At 45.2% G+C, this 18,330-nt stretch overlaps 1 protein-coding gene across 1 annotated transcript in view; it reads left to right on the top strand.

Moving 5' to 3' along the window:
* The window catches only part of LOC308260239 (interferon-activable protein 203-like), a gene marked incomplete at both ends in the record, with an annotated part of 37,368 nt that overhangs the window by 2,983 nt on the left and 16,055 nt on the right, over nt 1-18,330 (top strand). The window contains 3 exons of the mRNA XM_080691549.1: nt 8,074-8,137; nt 8,381-8,800; nt 10,806-10,994. Coding sequence (XP_080547675.1) covers nt 8,074-8,137; nt 8,381-8,800; nt 10,806-10,994 — 673 coding nt within the window. The remainder of the gene's footprint in view (nt 1-8,073; nt 8,138-8,380; nt 8,801-10,805; nt 10,995-18,330) is intronic.

Raw genomic sequence — 18,330 nt, 5'->3', positions numbered from 1 at the left:
TGGATCCTACAGGCCTGCGGTTGACCTCTGTTGACCTCTGCCCATCTCCTCGGAGGATGGCTGGTCAGCAGTTCCCGGGTGCTCCCGGGACACACATCTAATTAGAATCCAGTAAAAAGCATGGGGTTTCTCAATGGGAAAGATACTGTGCTTCATCTAATATTAAAAACCACCAGCATCAGGGTATGGGGGCACACATCCGTAACCCTAGAACTTGGGAGGCTGAGACAGGAGGATCATGGTTTGCAGCACTCAGCTACTTAGGCCCTTTGCATCTCAGTGAGACCCTGTTTCAAAATAAAGAATAAAATAATAGAGCTGGGAGTGTTGCTCAGAGGTAGAATGCCCCTGGATTCCATCCCCAGTACCATGAAATAAAATAAAATAATAAAACAAAATAACAAAGCCAGCCTCAGCAACTTAGTAATGCCTTGAGCAATTTAGCGTGACCCTATTTCAAAATAAAGAATAAAATCGAGCTGAGGTGTAGCTCAAAGGTAGAATGACTCCTGGGTTCCATGCCCAGTACTGTAAACACACACACACACACACACACACACACACACACACACACACTTGCCAAGGCTGGGAGTGCAGCTCATGGTAAAGTATGAATTAGCATGCACAAAGCCTGGCGTTTAATTCTTAACACCAAAAAAGAAGAAGGAAATGAGAAAGAAAGAAAGAAAGAAAGAAAGAAAGAAAGAAAGAAAGAAAGAAAGAAAGAAAGAAAGAAAGAAGAAAGAAAGAAAGAGAGAGAAAAAGAAAAAAGAAAAGTAGACATTACCAAAAGAATTTTTGTTTTTCTTTCAGAAAAGAAAAGTCACAAAGACAGAAGTGTCTGAGAGAATGGAGCTCCGCCCAGGGCAGAATCAGCTTCCAGAAACTTCTGCAGCCAGCACACAGCAAACAGAAGGTCATCTCCAGGCTCCTGATCTGCCTCCCGCAGCACCGGGCGGAAGTTCTGAGAGGGTACCATCATTCTGTTTATTTAACTTTTTCTTTTTTGTCTGTAGTAGGAATGGAATCCAGGGTAATTCTACCTCTGAGCTACACCCTCAGCCCTATTTTTTATTCTTTATTTTGAAACAGGGTCTCACTGAGTTGCAAAGGGCCTCACTAAGTAGCTGAGTCTGGCCGCGAACCATGATCCTCCTGTCTTGGCTTCCTAGATGCTGGGACTACAAGTGTGTGCCAACACACACAGAATCTTTATTTTTAAAAGAAAATAGCTCCAACCCTCTTCTCAATGAAATTTTCTGACTCTGTATGGCAGACCTAAATAGAAGAGCCAGCCTCAGCTACTTACTGAGGCCCTCTGCAACTCAGCGAGACCCTGTTTCAAAGTAAAGAATAAAAAATAGGGTTGATGAATATGACATGGTTAACCTGGATAACCATTGGTGGGAGGGGGGAAGGGAAAATGGGGGCAGGGGAGAGAGGGCACCAAATATAGCTTAAATGTATACTATTTATGTTCAATAAAAAATTTGTTTAAAAAAAATAGGGTTGGGGGTGTGGCTCGGGGGTACAATGGCCCTCAGCACCAAAAAAATAAAATACTCACAACATGAGTCAACTTTGCTTTAAACCATAGCTTTCCAAGAAATAATCCCCAGAGTTATACCTGACTTCATGATTTAAGCCAGTTATATAAGACCTGCAGAGTCACTGTTCCACCCCAGATCCACGAAATGTCACTTATTTGAACTTTAAACCTTTAAAGCAGGAGGTTTACTTGTAGTTGGAATGGGAGGAGACCAGGTATTGGAGGATCTGAATATGAGCTGTTATTCCTCCTGCAACCCAGGAGAAAGTAGGCAGAATGTCCTATTTAAAAAAGAAAGGAAAAAAAAAAAAAAAAACGAGCCAGGAAGGTTGTGCACACTTGTAATCCCAGCATTTGGGAGGTTGAGACAGGAGGATCATGGTTGGCAGACAACCTCAGCCACTTACTGAGGCCTTCTGCAACTCACTGAGACCCTGTTTCAAAATAAAGAATAAAAAAATGGGGCTGGGGGTATAGCTTAAAGATAGACTACCCCGAAGTTCCATTCCCAGTACTGCAAAATAAATAGATAAATAAAATAACATAAAAAAAATAAAAAACAAAGCAGGCCTCAGCAACTTAGTGAAGCCTTCAGCAACTTAGCGAGACCCTATTTTAAATGAATAATAAAATAGAAATGAGGTATAGCTCTGAGGGAGAATGCCCCTGGCTTCCATCCCCAGTACTACACACACACACACACACACACACACACACACACACACACTACAACAACAAAATTACCAAAGGCTGGGGGTGAATCTCAGTGATAGAATATGTAATTAGCATGCACAAGCCCCAGAGTTTAATTCTTACCACCAAAACAAAAATAAAGAAAGAAAGAAAAAGAAAAGGAAAAAGAAAGGCAGACATTACTAATAGAATTTTTGTTTTTCTTTCAGAAAAAAAAGGTCAGAAAAACAAATAATTTGGAGAGAATGCAGGATTCCCCAGGGCAGAGTGAGCTTCCAGGAACTTCCACAGCCAGCATACAGCACACTGAAGGCCGTCCCCAAGCTCCCTATCTGCCTCCTCCAGCACCGAGCGGAGGTTCTGAAAAGGTACCATCTTCCTGTAACGTTGAAATTGAGCAGGGGTCGTGAAGGAGGTAAACACCAGCTTAGCTAGAAGTGGCTTTAATGAACTGGCACCTTTGGCGAGGTCTGCCAGCCGTGGGGGAAGAGACTGATTAGCCATGAGGTCAGGAGAGTCACCAGTAGTCCCGGTTGGTCAGCAAAGTCACAGGGTGGAGCAGAAGTACCGGTGTTTAAAGGGGGTGGTGGGGGTGGGACTAGCAGTGTGGGGATTTCAATTTTCTTGTGATATCCAGAGTCTCACGATGCCTGGAGTCTGTCTGTGATGTTTGGAGTCTTGTGACACTGGCTTCCAGGGTTCCACCTCCTGTCCCTTCTGTGGGGTTCCATGGGGGAAAGAAGGACCCGACCTATTACTTTCTGTTCCCAGTTTATTTAACTTTTTTTTTAGGTACTGGGGATGGAACCCAGGGGAATTCTACATTTGAGTTTCACCCCCAGCCCTATTTTTTATTCTGTATTTTAAAACAGGGTCAGCCAGGCGTGGTGGCACACGCTTGTAATCCCTGCGCTTGGGAGGCTGAGACAGGAGGATCACATAGGTTCGAAGCCAGCCACGCTGGCTTAAGAGACACTGTTTCCAAAAATAAAAAAAAAAGTATAAAATAGGTCTGAGAGTGTAGCCTGGAGGTAAAAAGGCTTCCAGGAACCCCAGTACCACCAAAAATAAATAAATAAATACATAAATAAATAAATATTAAAAATAAATAAATAAAACAGGGTCTCACAGGGTTGCAAAGGGCCTCACTAAGCAGCTGAGACTGGCCACAATCCTGGATCCTCCTGTCTCAGCCTCGCAAATGCCGGGATTATAAGTATGCGCCACCGTGCCCTACTTCTTTATTTTTTAAAAATAATAGCTCCAAACCTTCTTCCCAATGAAATTTCCTGACTCTCTATGGCAGACCTAAGTAGAAGGGCTAGCCTAAGCTATTTAGTGAAGCCCTTGGCAACTCGGCGAGACCCTGTTTCAAAGTAAAGAATAAAAAACAGGGTTGGGGGTATGGCTCTGGGTTACAATGGCCCTCAGCACTGAAAAAAAAAATAAAATATTCACAACGTGAGCCAACTTTGCTGTAACCCATAGCTTTCCAAGAAATAATCCCCAGAGTTATACCTGACCTCATGATTTAAGCCAGTTTTATAAGACCTGCAAAGTCACTGTTCAACCCCAGATCCACAAAATGTCACTCATTTGAACTTTAAACCCTTAAAAGCAGGAGGTGTACCTGTAATTGGAATGGGAGGAGACCAGGTGTTGGAGGATCTGAATACGAGCTGTTATTCCTCCTGCAACCCAGGAGAAATTTGGCATAATTTCCAATTAAAACAGAAAAAAAAAAAGCCAGGCATGGTGGCGCACACTTGTAATCCCAGCATTTGGGAGGTTGAGACAGGAGGATCGTTGTTTGCGGACAACCTCAGCTACTTACTGAGGCCCTCTGCAACTCATTGAGACCCTGTTTCAAAATAAAGAATAAAAAATAGGGCTGGGGGTGTAGCTCAAAGGTAAAATAGGCCTAAGTTCCATTTCCAGTACTGCAAAAATAAAATAAAATAAAATAAAAAATAAAAAAAACAAATCCAGTCTCAGCAACTTAGTGAAGCCTTCAGCAACTTAGCAAGACCCTGTTTCAAAATAAAGAATAAAATAGGGCTGAGGTGTAGCTCAGAGGGAGAATGCCCCTGGCTTCCATTCCCAATACTACATACACACATGCACACACGCACACACACAAACAAGTACAACAACAACAAAAAATTACCAAAGGCTGGAGTTGCATCTCAGTAATAGAGTATTTAATTGGCATGCACAAGGCCCAGAGTTTAATTCACACCACAAAAAAAAGAAAGAAAATGAAAAAGAAAAATGGAGAGCAGACATTATTAAAAGAATTTTTGTTTTTCTTTCAGAAGAAGGTCACAAAAACAAATAATTCAGAGGGAATGAAGCTTCCCCCAGGGCAGATTCAGCTTCCAGGAGCTTCTGCAGTCAGCATACAACACTCTGAAGGCCGTCCCCAAGTTCCCTATCTGCCTTCCGCAGCACTGTGCGGAGATTACGAAAAGGTACCATCTTCCTGTAACATTGAAATTGAGCAGGGGTCGTGAAGGAGGTAAACACCAGCCTAGTTATCAAAAGCAGCTTTAATGAACTGGCACCTTTGGCGAGGTCTGCCAGCCATGGAGGAAGACAAGATGAGCCATGAGGTCAGGAGAGTCGCCAGTAGTCGCGGTCGGTCAGCAGAGTCACGCAGTGGAGCAGAAGTACCGGTGTTTAAAGAGGGTGCCTGGGGTGGGGCTAGCAGTGTGGGAATTTCAATTCTCTTACCACATCCAGAGTCTCACAATGCCTGGAGTCTGTTTGTGATGTTTGGAGTCTCGCGATATTTCTGCTTCTGGCTTCCAGGGTTCCACCTCCTGTCCCTGCTGTGGGGTCCCATGGGGGAAAGAAGGGACCTGACCTATTACTTTCTGTTCCCAGTTTATTTAATTTTTTTTTCAGTACTAGGATGGAACCCAGGGGCATTCTACCTTTGAGCTACACCCCCAGCCCTATTTTTTATTTTTTATTTTGAAACAGGGTCTCACTGGGTTGCAAAGGGCCTCACTAAGCAGCTGAGGCTGTCTGCGAAACACGATCCTCCTGTCTCAGCCTCCCAAATGCCAGGATTACAAGCATGTGCCACCACGCCCGGCTTCTTTATTTTTTTTTAAATAATAGCTCCAAACCTTCTTCCCAATGAAATTTCCAGACTCTGTATGGCAGACCTAAGTAGAAGGGCTAGCCTCAGCTATATAGTGAAGCCCTTTGCAACTCAGTGAGACCCTGTTTCAAAGTAAAGAATAAAAAATAGGGTTGAGGGTGTGGCTCGGGGGTACAATGGCCCTCAGCACCGAAAAAAAAAATAAAATATCCACAATGTGAGTCAACTTTGCTTTAACCCATGGCTTTCCAAGAAATAATCCCCAGAGTTATACCTGACCTCATCATTTAAGCCAGTTATACAAGACCTGCAGAGTCACTGTTCCACCCCAGATCCATGAAATGTCACTTATTTAAACTTTAAACCTTTAAAAGCAGGAGGTTTACTTGTAGTTGGAATGGGAGGAGACCAGGTGTTGGAGGATCTTAATATAAGCTGTTATTCCTCCTGCAACCCAGGAGAAAGTTGGCGGAATGCCCTATTTAAAAAAGAAAAGAAAACAAAACAAAACAAAAACTGAGCCATGCATGGTGGTGCAAACTTGTAATCCTAGCATTTGGGAGGCTGAGACAGGAGGATTGCGGTTTGTGGACAGCCTCAGCTACTTAGTGAGGCCCTCTGCAACTTATTGAGACCCTGTTTCCAAATAAAGAATAAAAAAATAGGGCTGGGGTGTAGCTTAAAGAAAAAGTGCCCCTAGGTTCCATTCCCAGTAATGCAAAAAAATAAAAAATAAAAAACAAATCCTGTCTCAGCAACTTAGTGAAGCCTTCAGCAACTTAGCAAGACCCTGTTTCAAAATAAAGAATAAAATAGGGCTGAGGTGTAGCTCAGAGGGAGAATGCCCCTGGCTTCCATTCCCAATACTACACACACACACACACACACACACACGCACACACACACACACACGCATGCACACACACACAAACAAGTACAACAACAACAAAAAATTACCCAAGGCTGGGGGTGCATCTCAGTGAGAGAGCATGTGAAGCCCTTTGCAACAAGCACAAGACACAGAGTTTAATACTTAGCACCAAAAAAAGGAAGTAAGAAAATGAAAAAGGAAAAAGGAAAACAGACATTACTAAAAGAATTTTTGTTTTTCTTTCAGAAAAAAAATGTCACAAAAACAAATAATTTGGAGAGGATGCAGCTTTTCCAGGGACAGAGTGAGCTTCCAGGAACTTCTGCAGCCACCATACAGCACACTGAAGGCCGTCCCCAAACCCCCTGTCAGCCTCCCGCAGCACCGGTCGGAGGTTCCGCGAGGGTACCATCTTTCTGTTCCTAGTTTATTTAACTTTTTTTTATTTTCAGTGCCGGGGATGGAACCCAGGGGCATTCTACCTTCGAATTTCACCCACAGCTCTATTTTTCCTTCTGTATTTGGAAACAGGGTCTCGCTGAGTTGCAAAGGGCCTCACTGAGCAACTGAGGCTGATCCGCAAACCGGATCCTCCTGCCTCAGTCTCGCAAATGCCAGGATTACAAGCGTGGGCCACCACGCCCAGCTTCTTTATTTTTAAAAGATAATAGCTCCAAACCTTCTTCTCAATGTAATTTCCTGACTCTGTATGGCAGACCTAAGTAAAAGGGCTGCCCTTACGTGACTCCCATCCCGCCTCTGTGTGAGAATTCTATACTACCATGTTAGTCTATTCCACGTATGAGAAAAGTGAGGTGCATAGGGGTTATTCAATATTTGGGAGTTTGAGACACGAGGACTGCAGATTCCATATTTGAGGCTAGCTCAGCAACTTAGTGTAACCCTCAGCAAATTAGCAAGACCCTGTCTGAAAATTAATAATAATAATAATAATAATAATAATAATAATAATAATAATAATAAAGGGCTAGGTTGTACTTCAGAGGTAGAGTGACCCTGGGTTCAATTCCTAGTACCAAAAAAAAATCATTTAACATATCTGGAATTGCTATTCAATCAATCAATGCTAATATAGACGGGTTATTTTACTCTAGGGAAACAAAATTGCATGGTTATATTGAATTATAAAAAGAATTCTGAGCCGGGTATGGTGGCCCATGCTGGTAATCCCAGCATTCGGGAGGCTGAGACAGGAGGATCGTGTTTTTCAGACAGCCTCAGCTACTTAGTGAGGCCCTTTGCAACTCAGTGAGACCCTGTTTCAAAATAAAAAATAGGGGCTAGGGGTGTATCTTGGAGGTAGAATGCCCCTGGGTTCCATTCCCAGTATCGGAAAAAAAAAAAAAAAAGCTGTATTTTCCTGGGGGGAGGGAGAGTTTATGTTGCTGACGTTATTAACCGTATCTGCCCTGAACGCATAGAAGCTGTGTTTTTCGGGTCTCCTTTCACCCCACAGATGACAGCAACATAAAGCCCCCCAAAATACAGAATTCTCTTTATAATATATGGAAGCGTCTTCCTTGATTCTGTGCACTCTGTGTCTGGGTGCTGAGGTCACTCTTGTGGGATTCTCCATTACTACAAGGGGAATCTGCTCCCTGGTATTAGAAAGGGTGTGGCCACTCTACGCTGAGGCTCGAGTTCAGCCCACCATGGGAAGGTTGTGGTCTCTATGATTTTCCAGGGCACATACTGGTTCCTAGGAGCCCCCAGTTGGCTCCCTTCTTTCTACCTCCCTCCCATCGGAAGCAGCCTCCCTTCCAAAGCAAAGTACTCTCCTGAAACTCAGACCCCAGGCCAAGGAGTCACTTCTCTGCCTGACCGCTCCAGCTGCCTGGTTCTCCTCGACGGCTGCCGTTACTCCGAGGGTTGTGTTACTAACCCTTTCGCAAGGGTTAGCTCCCATGTGTTGGAAAGGGCTTTGTGACCTGAGTCCTTAAAACCTGCCCCAACACCACTCCCCAAATCCTCTGCATTTGCTAAGTTATACCAGTGTCAACCGTGGTTGTCTTGAAGCTGTTCCTTGAGGATCAGTTGAGTCCAAAGATGGCTCTCATGAGATGGAGAAACTGTAATGCCAGTTTTGATTGGCCATTGTTTTATTTCTTTGTTTGTTTGCTGTGTCTTTTCCGAGCAGAGACCAAGAAGGAGGATTATACCTACTGAACCCTCTAGAGAAGTTGGCTACCAGAGGAGTCCCAAAAAAGTGATGGTGTTGAAAGCAACAGAACCATTTATGTATGGGACCCAAGATGGGGAGAGAATGATGTTTCACGCCACGGTGGCCACCGAGACCGAGTTCTTCCGCGTGAAGGTGTTTGACATCAGCTTGGGGGACAAGTTCACCCGGGGGAAGGTCATCACCCTCTCAGATTACATCGGCCGCAACGGGTTCCTGGAGATTTTCGGTGCTTCCAGTGTGTCTGACGTGAACGACGACAGGAAACTCCGTATCTCAAGCACGCTGGTTGCAAACGCCAAAGCCACTCCTAAAATCATCGACCTCTGCTGCCAAGGCCAAGGGAAATTTGTGAATGGGCGGTTTCTGGTGCACAAGGTAAGCCACTGCATTGTAGTGTCAAATTTCTTCTGCAACCGTAAGAGTTTGAGCCACTTACTTACTAAACCCAGGAGATCGATGTCCCCCGATCAGGGGTAGGTGATGGAACCCCCACCTCAGGGTCTGGGAGGGTCAGTCTCTTAACATTGCTTCTCTCAAGGTAGCGCCATGCAAGGTCTTTAGAAAGAAATTCACTAAGAAACCTTGTCAATATTTTTTTTTTTTTTTTGCAGTACTGGGGATGGAACCCAGGGGCATTCTACCTCTGAGCTCCACCCCCTACCCTATTTTTTATTCTGTATTTTGAAACAGGGTCTCACTGAGTTGCAAAAGGCCTCACTAAGTAGCTGAGGCTGGTTGTGAACCTTGATCCTCCTGTCTCAGCCTCCGAATGCGCCACCACGCCCGGCTAAACCTTGTCGGTTTTATCATCTGTCCGTTCATCATCACCCTGGTTCAAGAGGGTGCGTAGTTCAGTCCACGTGTACATTCTCAGGATTGTGTTTCTGTGAGCATTCCCTGTCTGTATCAAATACAGCCTTACTGCAAATGAGGAGCTATGGCCACGCCCAGATCTGGTTGTGAAAGCCAGAAGAAGAAATCATCCTGCTCTACAACACAGCTCTGTCCAACAGCGATCTGGGACCCTGATCACCTAAACTCTAAAGCGCTCGGGCTTCTGTTTATTACTTCCTCAAGAGATTGTTGATCAAGCCAGGCATGGTAGCACAGGCCTGTGATCCCAGTAATGCGGAGGCTGAGATGGGAGGACCATGGGTTCAAGGCCAGCCTCAGGAGCATACCAAGACTCTCAGCAGACTAGTAGGATCCAATTTTATTATCTATTTGTCTATTTATATATGGTACTGGGGATGGAACCCAGGGGCTTTCTACCTCCGAGCCACACTTCCAGACCTATTCCATATTTTATTTGGAAACAGGGTCTCACTAAGTTGCCCAGAGCCTCACTAAGCTGCTGAGGCTGGCGTCAAGCCTGTGATCCTCCTGTCTCGGCCTTCTAAGTACTGGGATTACAAGCGTGTCCCTATTTAAAAACAAAAAATAAATAGGTCCAGGGGTGTGGCTTGAAAGTAGAATGCCTCTGGGTTCAATCTCTAGTATGCGAGAGAGAGAGAGAGAGAGAGAGAGAGAGAGAGAGAGAGATTTGATCAGCTGACTTCTATACAAAATAATAAGAGAAGCAAAAAAGTTAAAAAGACCAAAGACATGTAGCTTAATCTCCCAATTTATAAATAAGGACAAAGTTTGGCGAATCCTTAGACTTCAGGTCTATCTTTCAGTCTGGTAAATAGTATACATGGCTGACCTAGTTGTCAGGGTAAAGTGTTTTCCTTATTCCCTCCTGTACGTCTTTGAAAGTGGTTCGTTGGTGTTACCTGTGCGGTGTCCTGTATCCTCTGTTTAAATCACTGTGCACACACATGTGGCCATAAAATGAACGGATAGAGTTAAGTGAGATACAACACAACGCAAGGAGAGTAGATGGTCTGGACTCAAAACTTTTAGAGTGAATAAATGGAGAAAATAGAAGTGCACAAGGTAAGCCACTGCACTGTACACTGCGGCAACACGCCCCCGAATGAGGACGCACGATAGTCTTCCTCCAACTCCCAGCAGCCCTGCGTGGCTTCTCCCCCTCTGTGCTCCTGGGGGTATCAACGAACCCTACCGAGCCAATCGGATCTCTCTCTCGCCGGCTCCTTGAGAAACTTCAACTACGCCAATATAGATGCAGTAGAAATTAGGAAGATGGTCAGAGTCCTAGAAAAAACCCAACAGTTAATGAAGGAACGCTGGAGAGATTTCCAAAGGGCGGATTTGCTTTTGACCAGAATGCCTGAGGCTGCCCGGTCCGTTATTCTGAGCGCAGTGGCCGCGTTTACCTGTCAGAGACAAGTTCCCACTTGAGCCCTGTATCCCTCGTAGCTGTGGAAATTCCCGATAGACATTTCTGAAGGCGAATATTGACTTTCTGTCACAGAAAACCGTGAGGGGTGACTTCATTTTTTACGAGATCCAAGACGACACAGGAAAGATGGAGGTTGTGGTGTACGGACACCTGACCAGGGTCAGCTGTGAGGAAGGGGACAAGCTCCAGCTCTTCTGTTTCCAAGTGGCCTTAGATCTGGGCAAATGGCAGCTGCGGAGTGGGATTCACAGTTACATCAAGGTGTGTATCCCGGGGACACCGTTCTTCCAAAGGGGATGATGATGATGATGATGATGATGATGATGATGATGATGATGATGATCAATTATCTTTTTTGTGGTACTGTGGATGGAACTCAGGGACATTCTACCTCCAAGTTATACCCCCAGCCCTATTTTTTATTCTTTTTTTTTTCTGTGGGTCTGGGGGTCTGGGGATGGAACCCAGGGGCATTTGACCGCTGAGCTACACCCCCAGCCCTATTTTTTTATTCTTTAGTTTGAAACCGGGTCTCACTGAGTTGCAGAGGGCCTCACTAAGTAGCTGAGGCTGTCTGCGAACCGCGATCCTCCGGTCTCAGCCTCCCGAATGCTGGAATTACAAGCGTGCACCACCACGCCCGGCTTTATTCTTTATTTTGAAACAGGGTCTCACTAAGTTGCGGAGGCTCTTGCTAAGTAGCTGAGGCTGGCCACTAACTGTGATTCTCCTGTCTCAGCCTCCCAAGTGCTGGGATTACAAGAGTATGCCACTGCGCCTGGCTTATTGTAATTAATTTTTTTACATCTATTATTTTAATAAAACTAAACTTCATCTCTTACAAAGTCCAAAAGGCAGAAAGAAAACCAAGCTTTTTTCATTAGTAAATGTCCTTTCCATTGTGTGTGTGGGGGGTGTGGGGTGTGTGTGTGTGTGTGTGTGTGTGTGTGTGTATTACTGGGGATTAAACCCAGAGGCATTATATCTCTGAACTACACCCTCACCCCTATTTCATTTTGAAACAAGGTCTCACAAAGTTGCTGAGGGTCTCACTATGTGGCTGAGGCTGGCCTTGAACCTGTAATTCTCCTATCTCAATCTCCCAAGTCCTGGGATTCCAGGCATATTCTAAAACCCTGGCTTCCATTATTTTTTTAAAAGGAATCTTTTAATTCTAATACACTTTTATAGGGGCTTTGTAGTTATACATCATAATAAAGTTCAGAGTGAGCATGGTGGTGCACACTTGTAATCCCAGCATTTGGGAGGCTGAGACAGGAGGATCAGGGTTTGCAGTCAGCCTCAGATACTTAGTGAGGCCCTTCGCAACTCAGTGAGACCCTGTTTCCAAATAAAGAATAAAAACTATAGGGCTGGGGTGGAGCTCAGAGGTAGAATGCCCCTGGGTTCCATCCCTAATACTGCAAAAATCAATAATAAATAAATAATAAATAAATAAATAAATAAATAAATAAATAAATACTAAAGTTCAGAGTGACAGATACATACATGCACACAGCATTTGCACTGTTTCCCTCTGGACCCCACCTTGCCAGGTTATTGAGATTTATATTGATAATATCATGTGTCTGTTGCAGTATTTGAATCACCGCCTTGGTCAAGCCTCCTCCACACCTGTCTCTCTTACCCCTCTCCCACTATTTTATTGGATTGGTATCTCTCCTTCTTTATCTGAAGTCTCTTTTGCTCCCAGTTTCTAACTTCCACGCAGGAGATAAAGCATACAGCCCTTCGCTTTCTCAAACTGGTTAATCACATTTAACGTCATGTTCTCAGTTCTACCCATTTTCTGAAAATGACATGACTTTGTCTCTGTGATGGAGTAAAGTTCCATCGTGTGGTTAGACCACATCTTCTTTATCCGTTCATCTGTTGACAGATACCTAGGCTGGTTCCAAAATTTGGCTCTTGTAAAGTATGCTGGCATAAGCATAAATATGCATGGGGCACTAGAATAGTCTTACTCTAGTTCCTTTGGGAAGATACCCAGGTGTGGTATCACCAGGTCTTACGATCCATTCCCAGTCTTCTGAGAAACCTCCACACTGATCTTAGTAGCAGCTCTACTGATTTGCAATCCCACCAAAATGAATACTTTTTATCACAGTAAATAAAGGAGATTTAGAGAGACTTTCAAAAGCAATTATACCCTACACTAAATAATAGTGGATTGCAAACTAATCACAGGGCATGGTGGTGCACACCTATAATCCTAGTACTTTGGAGGCTGAGACAAGAGGATTTCAGGTTCAAGGCCAGCCTCAGAAACTTAGCAATGTCCCTCAGCAACTTAATGAGACCCTGTTTCAAAACAAGAAATAAAATAGTCCTGAAGATGTAGCTTGGAAGTAGAATAACTCTGGGTTCAACCTCTAGTACCAGAAAAAAAAATTGTTAAATTTACCCAAGAGGGGAGATAATTTAATAAGAATTTGCATTTGATAAAGCAGGTCTGTTTCAAATTCTGGTTCTGTGAGTTTTAATTGATAAAAGGTGTAAAAACTAAATGAGAAACCTCAGGGTTGTCCTCTCTAGCAGGGGAAATATTTTCTATCACAGAGGTTCACTGACAGAGCTCATAACACGCCCCATTCACCAAGGACGCCTTCAGAGACACGGTGAATGATGGGGTCTCTGTCCTCTTCCATGTTCCCACATACATTTGCATGAGAGGCTGGCATTGGAATGCAAGCCCACGATACACGCTGACTACTCGGGCTGCGAGATCTCTGGTTCTCAGGACCACCTGTCAAGCAGCTCAAAATTCTGCACCAGGAGCACCTTTGGCAGCCCTCCCACCCTCCTGCGCACAGAAAGCCTGCCCTGGACTCTTGCCATGGGGTCGACCAGCTGTATCTCCGTCGTGTTCCGGGACATTTCCAGCTCTTGCTCATGGGTCTCTGCTGGCCAGGAAGACTGGCTCCTTCCATGGTCCCAAGCAAGGGGAGGGTTGACTCCACAACAGGAAGTCACCGGGTCAGCAACACTGACAAAAGAAGCCCAGCGTGGCAGAGCGCTCTGGTCATCCTGGTGCTCGGGAGGCTGAGGCGGGAGACAGGAAGGGCGCAGGCCTTCCAACTTAGTGAGACCTTCAGCAAGTTAACGGGACCTTGCTTTAAAATACAAAAAATAAAAAGGGCTGGGGTGTTGCTTGGAGGTAGAACATCCTTGGGGTCAATCCTCAGTACCAAAAAGAAGCAAGAATGGATGGATGGGTGGGAGGAAGGAAGGGAAGAAGGAAGGAAGGAGAGGAAGGAAGGGAAAAACAAGGAAATGTGCAGAAAGTGATGTGGTCTGCAGGGAGGAGACAGGGCAAGGGAGGGAGGCATGGTGGACCCCACCTCCACTGATCCATCTCTGTTTCTCCCTTCTTCTTCTTCAAGGTCATCAAGGCCAGGAAAAGCAAGACAGAAGCAACCAATCATGGTCCAAACATGGGAACTTCACCACCACCCAATCATGGTCCAAACATGGGAACTTCACGCAATCATGTTCCAAACATGGGAACTTCACCACCACCTAATCATGGTCCAAACTTGGGAACTTCACACAATCATGGTCCAAACATGGGAACTTCATGCAATCATGGTCCAAACATGGGAACTTCACCACCACCCAATCATGGTCCAAACTTGGGAACTTCACGACCACCCAATTGTGGTCCAAACATGGGGACTTCACCACTACCCAGTCGTGGTCCAAACATGGGAACTTCACGACAATTCTTCTTCCCAAACCCTGAGTACTAGTGATCGGGGCTTCTACGGAGATAAGATCCAAGTTTGGAAAACAAAATACATGTATAGGCATATATATCTTTCTGATTAGAATGTGTATGTAGAGGAGGCAGCTCCTGGGCTGGAGGAGGAGCTCAGCAACGAACGCGTCCCTAGCACGCAGGGGGCGGCCCTGGGTTCGAGTCCCAGGACTGCAAAATGAATGCATAAACAAATAAATACACACACACACACACACACACATATATATATATATACGTGCATACATGTATACAAAATAACAACAATAGCAAAAATGTAAAAACAGCTCTGAAGTCTAGAAAATGGGGGGGTTTGAAAGTGTTGACTCTATACTTTTTATATTTTCTAAATGATATATTTTATACCTATACGTTTTGTAATTTGAAATAAAACTAACAAATTTTCTAAAGTAATGCTCCAATGTTTCCCCAGAGGTCTCTTTAACCCACCTGAGTGGCCTACCGAGCGGATGGGGCTCCCAGGCTCCCAGCAGCACTCGGCTGTGCGCTTTGGGTGTGATCTGTAAGGACCAGGCCCTGGGTCAGGGACAAATGGGCTCTGCTCTGCTGCAGGACACCAGGTTGCCGGGAGGGATGTGTGCAGGGCAGAGTCCATCTCAGCCTCCGCCCAGACAAGAGGTGGTCTCCCACCGCGGGGTCCAGAAGGGGTGCGACTGGGCACTTGGGTTTCTGGCCCTCTCTGATGCGAAACACCTGCTTCCAGTTGCTCCTCAAGTCCAGAGAGCTCCTCGGGGCGCTCCCACTCAGATCTACTCCCAAGATCCAGCTACCTGGGTCCCTGGAGGAAGTTGTCCCAGGCAGATTTGCTTTAGGTTAATTTTCTTTGGAGTCGGATCTCTCTGCTGTTTTATAACTGTCAATCACAGCCTTGGTGCCTTTTGCCCATGGACCCTGAAAGGCAGGTTTGGCTTCTCCTCTTCGCTCTCTTTGCAATAAACACAAGCTGGCTCGACCGAGACTCCAGCCGGCGCTCCAAGCGGGGTAGGTAGGAGAGGAGTCTGGAGATGAGGTGGGCCTGGAGGGAGAGGAGGGGAGGTCCTGGGAGGTCCACCGACGGGAAGGGCCAACTTATCTACAGAAGAGAGGCGTTGTGGCGCTCCTGCAGGCCTGGAACCAGAGCTTCGAGGACTAGGTGCATTATGCTGCCTTAGCCCGCCCCCTTCCCATATGTTTCTTCTATTAAAACTGGCTTACATGCCAAGGCAACTTTATTTTCTTGTCCAATAGTATTCTAATCATGTCCAATATAAATGACTAATAACATCTATACATACACACATGCAGTTAATATACATAGATACACCTATGTATGTGTTATACACATAAATACAGCTATGAATGTGTTATATAAATATGCATATACATTTAAATGCATGGATACATGCTATATAAACACACATATGTTACATACATACTGGATGAAGAATATATATGGGCACATATATACAGGATGGAACATGTTATCTATATATAACGTATGCATTATGTACATATATAACATGTATACCTATATGTAAATTACACATAGATGTATATATGTTTGTAACTGAATGTGTATAGACATAGGACATATATACATTTGCATTTTGAGCTATACTAATACTTTATATAAAGAAAAGTATCTTGCCAGGCGTGGTGGCGCACACTTGTAATCCCTGCACTTGGGAGGCTGAGACAGGAGGATCACGCAGGTTCAAAGCCAGCCTCAGCTACTTAGTGAGGTTCTCAGCAACTTAGTGAGACCCTGTTTCCAAATATAAAAATAGGTCTGGGAGTATAGCCCAGAGGTAGAAAGCCTCTGGGTTCCACCCCCAGTACCACACACACAAAAAGAAAAGTATCTTTATGAGAATCAAGAGTATGTATATGCATACATATATAACATATGTATGTTATATCTAATATATGCATGTTACATACCTGTATATATGTGTACCTGTGTGTGTATTTAAGATTTCCTTGGTCACTTTGGAAGTCAGATTCTAAGGCGCTGGGTAAGCCATAGAACCAGTTCCCTTGTCTGTTTTTCTCAGTGAGAAACCTGAAGCTGAGACGGATTCAGTGCTGCTGGGAATCACTGCATCACTTGGCTACCGAGGAGCGGAGTTTGTCCTGAGGTGTCAGGCTGCCGAGCTTTCCTTCCTCCAAAATCAAATCCGATTTACAGACACTCAGGAAAGCACTGCTCCAAACACGGAGGGTGTCTGCGTCTTGAGCTAGGCCAGAGCTCAGGAACTTTCCACAGTGGACTCTTCTTGAGAATGAGGGGATTAAAAGAATGAACTGTGGGAGCCGGAGGGACTGGTGCCGCCGGGGAGCTCAGACCAGAGAGAGAAGTCCAGTGGAGAGATGGAGGGCCCAGACGAGGCGTGGTTAAGGCCGCAGTCCAAACGTGTCTATGTGTATATAGGAAACTGCCACTAGTAGTCTCCATGGTGTGTGCTGGGAGGAGGGCAGGCAGGTGGGACAGAGCCTCACCCAGCACTGCATGACCGACGGGATGTTCCCACCCCTCAGCCTGATGTATAATCACAGAACACCAATGAAAGTCAATAAAAGCACCAATCACTTAGGGGATTTAGACATTTAATGCTTGGATTTCACGTGAGGGCAATTTCCTCCTGCCTGACCCAAGATGGCACTATCCGCTGAGACTGGGGAGCTAGCCTCCCGCGGTCAGTTTCTGACTCTAGGTCAGGAGCTGAAGATCCAGAAGGGAAAACTTCTGACCCTGCGCCAGGGGCCATGGATAATCTCTGCTGTCCTTGGATGGATTTGGAGAGGAAAAGCCATTCCTAAATAGCTTCCCAAATAAAATGCCAAAGTAGATGGTTATTTGCTGCATTTGTGTGTAGGTACTGCCACCTAGTGGTCATAACTGAGAATTACACCTTCTAACCCAGGTCCCAGCCACTAAGTTCTTAAGGTTCGTTTATCTGTGCGCACCTGTGTGCTTACCGCAGACTTAAACGGCCTCTTTTTTTTTTTTTTTTTTTTTTTTTTTTTTTTTGCGGTACTGGGATGGAACCCAGGGGCATTTCTACCTCCGAGCTACACCCCCAGCCCTATTTTTATTCTTTATTTTATCTTATTTTATTTTTTACAGTACTGGGGATGGAACCCAGGGGCATTCTACCTTCAAGCCACACCCCCAGCCCTATTTTTTTTAATTCTTTATTTTGAAACAGGGTCTCATTGAGTTGCAAAGGGCCTCACTAAGTAGTTGAGGCTATCTGTGAACCGCAATCTTCCTGTCTCAGCCTCCCGAATGCTGGGATGACAAGCGTGCGCCACCACCGCCGCCAGCAAATGGCTTCATTTAACCCTCAAAGAAATAATGCATGAGAATCCACGTCCTTCACGTTGGACCCACCAGCACCACATGAGAGGCTCTTAGAATCTTAGAATCCCCACTCCATGCTTGTACTTAGAATCCCCAAGCAGCCACCTTTGAGCATCTTTGGGTAGGGTATTTTCTAGGCATTGCGGCACAAGTCCAGGGTGGATCACTTGTTCTCAGTCAACAGCCGGGAGCGTGAGGAACACATAGTGACTTCAGGGAGATTGATATTTGTTGAAGAGTACAAGAAATGACCTTTGTGCCCCGAGGCATTCATGTTGTGATCTATATTGCAAAGAAACAGAGGAGGGAGTTGCTTACCTAGAAGGAGCCGGTCTTCCCGGAGGAAAGGCAGCAGCGTCTCCGGGCCCCTGGCGGTCTGTGAGCCTGGTCCGCCATCCTTCCTTCTGCATTTCATGCTGTGGTTTCTGTGGTCACCTGCAAGCCTTCCAAAGGCC

The sequence above is a fragment of the Muscardinus avellanarius genome (assembly GCF_963383645.1).
Source record: "Muscardinus avellanarius genome assembly, chromosome: 3".
Classification (NCBI taxonomy): Eukaryota; Metazoa; Chordata; class Mammalia; order Rodentia; family Gliridae; genus Muscardinus; species Muscardinus avellanarius.
This window is presented reverse-complemented; position numbering and strand designations above follow the sequence as displayed.